Genomic DNA, 6,766 nt, shown 5'->3' with positions numbered 1-6,766 from the left:
AGTGTTGGTCATTGGAGGCAAGCTCACCTGGGACTCTTCTTTCCATGTCCCAAGAAAAATATTCTCAGATAATAGAGTCCCTGTCATCCTCAAGAAGTGAACTCAGTAACTAAACGAAAGGCTGTATTTAAGAGCAGGGAGAGTGTGAAGCGGGTTAACTGTCTTCATAGCTGTCCCTGAGAGGGCGCTGTTCCCAAATCAAAGCTCCAGAGGCCGGGACTGAAATACCAGAGCGTTCCCACCGGACTCAGCATCCCTGCCTTCCCAGGCAGCTGGCGGTCGCGGGTCTCCAGGGCGGCGACTGCCCACAAACATGGCGGCGCCCTGCTCAGCTTCTCCCCGCCGGGGCCGCCAGGCCAGGCGAGTCTTGCCAGGACTCGGGGACTTCCTCCGCGAGCCGGCTTCCTGCACGACTGGCATTTAAACCGGCACCTGGGGCTGCAGGCTGCGGCTGCGGATGCTGAGTTGTCTGCGGGCTGGGCAGCGCCGTCGCCTCCCCTGAGCCTCCGGCGCAGGCGGCAGCGGAGCCCAAGCATCCCTTAACTGCCCCCGAGCCAAAGCTGGAGAGAGCTGGGGGAGACCGGGGACCCTGGCATCTGGCATTTTAATTACAGGTTTGACTTTTTTCCGCCAAGATCGCAGCCCTCCTGCTCAGCCCAGATATTTTTCCTCCCTCCGGCCTTGGTTGCTGGATGAAGCCGGGGCTGGGCTTGGTCCCGGGAGCAGGAGAAGAAAGCGTTCCCGTCCCCTCGCGGTCGCCCCAGGGATTCCCGAGCCCCGCGCCCCGGCCATGGTGAGGCTGAGCCCCGCGCTCCGGTGAGGCGGCGGCGCGGCTCGGATCCTGGCGGTCCCGCCCTAAGGGACACCTTCCGCAAGGAGCCGAGGGTGCGCGACGCGGGGCTCCGCGCCCTCCTGCTGGGACTGGGCACCGGGTGGTGAGCAGCGGCCACGATGTTCAGCTGGCTGGGTTCCGACGACCGCCGGAAGAAGGAACCCGAGGTCTTCCAGACCGTGAGCGAGGGGCTCAAGAAACTCTACAGGACCAAGCTGCTGCCCCTGGAAGAGCACTACCGCTTCCATGAGTTTCACTCCCCTGCCCTGGAGGATGCCGACTTTGACAACAAGCCCATGGTCCTGCTGGTGGGCCAGTACTCCACCGGGAAGACCACCTTCATCAGGTGAGCCGGCCAGTGTCCCCGCAGCCCACCCCGCCGCCCAGCGTTTGGGCCCTCCATTCACTCCGGGTGTTCCCTCCTGCCTGGGGACAAATGCGCAGTCATCATTTGAAGGCTCTGAAGAAATCCTTGTGCAGGGCTGTCCAGAGCTTAGCCCCAAATTTCACTGTGGGTTTTCAACCCGGTCCAACCTACTGCCTCTCCCTTGCATCAGCCCTTGGCTTAAGTGGTCAGTTTGCAGTGCTAAACTTCATCCCTATTCTTCCCACTTTAGGGATGGTGAAACTGAGACCCAGGAGGCGCAGGTGACAAAGCCCTGGTCCAAGAGTACCTCTCGCTAGTGGAGGTGTCTCACACCTTCACGTTGTAGGGACATGCCCTGGCCGGTCACGGCCACTTCCCCTGCCCCATTCATATGGGGGCTTTACAGTTGCAGCTGAGAAGTTGGGCTGAGGAGCCTGTTGCCCTCTGCCTGGTTAGTGCCACTTGTCCTTCTTTTTCTCAATTTCCTTCTCTGAGCAGAGCTCAGAGTCTTGGAGACTGGAGAGAAGCAGTGTCCAGAAGCAGAATTCTTTTTTGTTTTCCCTTGTTTGAGCTTAATGGCTCAGTAATCATGAGTTTAGGGGTGGAAGGGATATTGGCTCTTGTCTCATCCAGCCCCTTGATGGGGCAGGAGAGGTAACCGAGGTGTAGAGAGGTTACCTGAGCTGTGCAAAGCCCTACAACAGGGTAGGAGGCCGACCTGGGATGCAGGTCCTAGACGCATGGGAGGAGATGGTTGGCTGAATGCCTGTAACTTTGAGAGTGAGTCATCCATTCCCTTGAATTATAGAGTCCTTGGGCTCGAGGGATCCTCAGGAAGTCAGCATGTCCATCTGCATTCAGGGAGGTGCCCACATTGTCCACCAGAGCAATGAGGATTTTTCATATCTTTAGAGGAGAGGCTTCTCTCCAGCCCTCAGTCCACACAAACCTCAAGGCCAAGCCATCCTCCTTGGCCTATTCATGGCCTCTGCAAGCTGCTGAGGGTGCTCGTGGCCCTCCATGTTGGAGTCAGGCTCATACAGAGTGGTGATGGGTTCGGTGCCTGCCCCCCCCCCCGCCCCACCCCCACCTCGAGTTAATGGAGCTCATCTCCTGCAAAGGTTTCAAAGCGGGGTGTTCTCATTTCCATTCATTGAGCACCTGCAACATGCAAAGCACTGTGCTTTATTTGGTGAGGAGAGCAGAAAAGTTCACAGTCTGGTTCCCAATTTTCTAGATTCAAATTTCCCCCAGCTCTAAGCTCTTAACAACAAGTCTTCTGGGAGCAGGGCATACACCAGGCTAATGTGGCATGTCTGAACAGAACACCACGGGAATTTTTCCTTGTGGGGTGGACAGCCTTGAACTCAGCAGCTTTGAGAGGCAGAGTGATTTCTGAAGAAGTTGGGTACCCAGGGTGGATGCTGGCTTTTGGGTATCTTAGACTGTTAGGGCTCCAAGGGCTTTTAGGGATGAATCTAATCCATTGCCTCTAAACTCTTTAAAAGAGAATCTGATGAAATCTGTGGACCTATCTTTAGAAAAATACACCTACATCCCAAATTCACTCTAATCTTGGGGGTTCAAGAGTTGCCTTGGACCTCAGGGCAAGATTAGAACCCCTGATCTAATCCATCTTCCTAGTTTGCTAAATGCCCATTGCTGCTCAAGGCACTTCAGAGCTAGTTGGGTTCTGCACAAGGTTTCCTTTGTCATCTGCATCCTCCACCTGGCCCGGTTTATGCCCCATGGGAAGCACAGGCCATTTACAGATGGCTCCTGCCCTCGCCAGGCCTTCCCCAGCCCTATGAACACGGCTTCCTTATAACTCTTAGTGTATTATGGAGTGCTTCTCTTTCCTGTACCTGCAGCACTTCCAACCATGCCTTAGTTCTCTGGGGCTGCACCCAGGGTCTCAGCTACAGCAGGCTACCAGAAGACCTTTGCAGAAAGGGAGGGAAGCTGGGGAAAGGCGAGTGTTCCTGGGGCAGGATCCCAGAGCAGCAGACATAGTTAAGTGCCTCTTGGCTGAGACACTCCTGGCTTCACCTGAGTCATGCTGGCGGTTAACTGGGTCTAAGAGAAAGGCAGGGCTGAGTTGCTATATAGATTATTTCTTATCTGCAGGAGACAGGAAGGCCGGGAGAGGCAGGTCCCTCCTCTCGCTTATTCTCCAAGAGTTCTCCTGCCCTGCCCATATCGGTAACTGAATTTAGCTCGTGCATCAGAAGCTCAGAAGCTGCCTCCCTGGGAGGCAGAGGCTACCAGCAGGGCAGGAGAGGGTAGCACAGGGAAGTCCTCCAAAACCCAATTACATATTTTCCTTTCTTCTCATTAAATCCACTGAAAAGCTGTGTTTTCTTTCTTCTCTATTTCTCTCTCTTTTTTTTTTTTTGGAAAATGCCAGGAAGAATAAATTTAAGGAAGAAAAACAGAATCCCACATCCCACAACTCAGGGGAAGCCATTTTAAATATTATAGGTAATATTTAAATATTGATATCTTTCCAGTATTTTTAGCTGTTTTGTAAGACAGTTGAGATCATGCCATGAGGGGATGTTGTATGCTGATTTATTTCACCTACAGCAGGAGCATTTCCTGTGTAAATTAAAAAAGATCTTTGTAAGCATTATTTTTAAGTGCCGCATGATACTTCGGTGCATGCATATGCAATTATTCCTCTAACCAGTCAACTTCTTTTGAATGTTTGAAGTTGTTTCTAATTTTATTTTTCACTATTGTAGAATCACTCTGAATATCTCTGTGCATAATATTTTCCCACATATTAGACTGTTTTCTCAGAGATTCCCAGACGTGAAATCACTAGGCCAAATGGTGTACTTTTTTTTACATTTTTTTTTTTTTTAGTCTTGGCAGTTCCCGTTGTGGCTCCGCGGTTAACGAATCCGACTAGCATCCATGAGAACGCAGGTTCGATTCCTGGCCTTGTTCAGTGGGTTAAGGATTCCCCTGTTGCCAGGAGCTGGAGTGTAGGTCGCAGACGCAGCTCTGAACTGGTGTTGCGGTGGTGTAGGCCAGCAGCCACAGCAACAATTCGACCCCTAGCCTGGGAACCTCCATATGCCAAAGGTGCGGCCCTAAAAAGAAAAAATATATATATATATACCAAAAAAACCCCCAAAATAAAACATTTTTTTAGTCTTGGTATTAAGGGGCATATTTTTCTTTTTCTTTTTTTTTTGTCCACAGCATATAGAGGTTCCCAGGCTAGGGGTCTAATTGGAGGTATAGCCGCTGGCCTACACCACAGCCACAGCCACACACAGTATCTGAGCCACATCCGCAACCTACACCACAGCTCATGGCAACGCCAGATCCTTAACCCACTGAGCGAGGCCAGGGATCGAACCCGCGTCCTCATGGATGCTAGTCGGATTCGTTAACCGCTGAGCCACAACAGGAATTCCTAAGGGTCATATTCCTTAGTTGCTTTCCAAGAGGCTGCACGCTCTCCCATCCCTGCTTGTGCCTTGAGCACAGTGATTCAGGTCTGTGTTCCCGGCCTGCACCTGCGAGGGCCCTTCCCTCGGACACAGACCTGCCTCTTCCTTCCCTGGCGCTTGGCCTTTTGCCTCCCGAGTGTCATCCTCTTTCAGTTGCATGTACTTGCCTCAAGGCCTATTTCTTGTCTCAGGAAGAACAAGCAGAAAAGGACATTCTTCTAATAACTAATTAATGGGCTATGATCTCCGCCTGAAATAACTTCCCTGGCCTAAGGCCTGGCAACCCGGGGAAATAAAATAAACAATAAATTGGTCTGGTGGCTGCTTCCTTTAACACAGCCTGTCTCTTCGGAGACCGTAGCTCTGTGTCCTGCTGGCCTGGCAGCCTTTCTGCCTGCTTCTGCTGTTTTTCCCTCTTTACTCTTCCTCCCGTGGGCATGCAGCCCCAAGGCCCTCCTCCCTGCACCCTTTGGCCCCCTGATCACAGAGGTGAATGGCTGGCTGCCCCAGGGGCTGGAAGGCCCAGTGTTTCGGGGGCTGCAAGGGAGGCCTGGCTGGACTGTGGCGGTGCTGAAGTGGGGGACAGGGGTGTTGGGTGTGGGGCCCGGAGCTGCCGGACCCAAGCTGCCTGGGTCTCCACAGGGAGATCTGAGCTGGTCTGGAGGGTTGCCTGGCCTTTCAATGGTATGACTTGGACTCTAAAGTATGAATGAGCACATGGGTGGGGTGGGGTCCGGGGGCCCCTCGGCTGGCCCTTTGCACCTCGCCCACTTTTTCAAGGGGCTCGTTGCGTCCTCCCCCAGAGGTGACTCAGCGTTTGCCTGTGGTTGTTCCCTCTCTTATCACCTCCCCGGCAACCCTGCTGCCCAGGCCTCATGGCAGCATCACCACCCAGGAAGCTGATTCTCCAGAAAGCTGATGGGCTAGAGAAGGGGCCACCCTTCCATCACAGGTAGACCCACTCCCCTGCTGGGCCCATCCTGCCAGCCACAGCCCTCGCATCTGTTTACTTCTGTGCCCTCTCGGAGGCTCCTGGCCATCCTTTTCCTGCCAGGGCTCTGATGTGCTGGTCCTTAAGTGGGGCTGGGTAGAAACCCACCTGCTTCTGTAAGAAGGCCTGGGCATCATTTGAGGGACCAGAGGGCCCTAGGCCAGAGGCACTGGGTCCCCCTGCCTGAGGTCTGGCTTGAGATCTGCTTGAGCATCGGGTATGAGGTCATCAGAAGACGCATGCCTGGGAGAAGGAGCTCTGGAGAAGGATGCATCCCACTCCCACTGATGGGGGAACAAGGCCACAAAAGAACACGAGCCCAAGAGACCTCGTTAGGAAGGGCTAACCTTTCTGGACCTCCGTGTCCTCACCCCTAACATGCAAATAGTGACATCCACCTGACAGGGTCACTCTCAGGGTTAGGAGGGGGAAGAACCAGGGTGGGTCCTGGTATGTCCTGGGTCCTGTGCTTGGGTTTTATGGTCCCCTCTTTTAGAGGCCGGGCCTCAGGAGAGTGGGAGAGGGGAAAAAAAGGATGCTGGGAGAGAGGATGTGGCCTGTCCCTCCCAGGCGGAGGGGAAGTGGGACTCTGAGGCGAGGGTGGCACTGGGTACTGGACGGGAGTGGTCAGGCAAGGCAAGGCTTGAGGTCTGGCCACTGGTCTCCTTTGTGCTGGGGTCACTTGGTCTCATGGTAGAGGCTGCCGTGCGCCAGGGTCAGTGGTGGCTGCTCCATGGAGCACAGAACCAACTTGGACCTCACCTCAGCCCTCGAGTCCCCATCGCCTCCCTCGCTTTGTGTCAGTGGGTGACTTACAGCCTCCCTAAAACCCCATGTGGTGGACAGGACACGTCTTATTGTCTTGACCCCATTTTAAAGCAGAAGTACTCAAGGCTTAGAAAGACCAAAGATACTGATACCTAACACAAAAACGTCTAACACAAGGCAGAAAGTGATCCGTGCCTTCAGCGTCTACCTGAAGAGATGCAGATTACAAGCTTTGCAGGTGCAGGCGGCCCTGGCCCTGGATGTGGAGTCCAGGTAGAAATGCCACTTACAGGCTGCGGGGAGGTGCTCTTTTTCTCTAATTATTGTTTCTGCCCATACGGGCA

The 6,766-nt window shown here is 53.8% G+C and overlaps 1 protein-coding gene across 1 annotated transcript in view; it reads left to right on the top strand.

The window, feature by feature from the left end:
- The first annotated feature begins 264 nt into the window (after positions 1 to 264).
- EHD3 (EH domain containing 3) overlaps positions 265 to 6,766 on the top strand; it is a 32,096-nt gene continuing 25,594 nt past the window's right edge. Inside the window, 1 exon segment of the mRNA XM_047782340.1 lies at positions 265 to 1,178. Within this exon segment, the coding sequence (XP_047638296.1) occupies positions 952 to 1,178 (227 nt within the window). The 5' untranslated portion in view covers positions 265 to 951.

The sequence above is a fragment of the Phacochoerus africanus genome, chromosome 5, assembly GCF_016906955.1.
Source record: "Phacochoerus africanus isolate WHEZ1 chromosome 5, ROS_Pafr_v1, whole genome shotgun sequence".
Lineage (NCBI taxonomy): Eukaryota > Metazoa > Chordata > Mammalia > Artiodactyla > Suidae > Phacochoerus > Phacochoerus africanus.
This window is presented reverse-complemented; position numbering and strand designations above follow the sequence as displayed.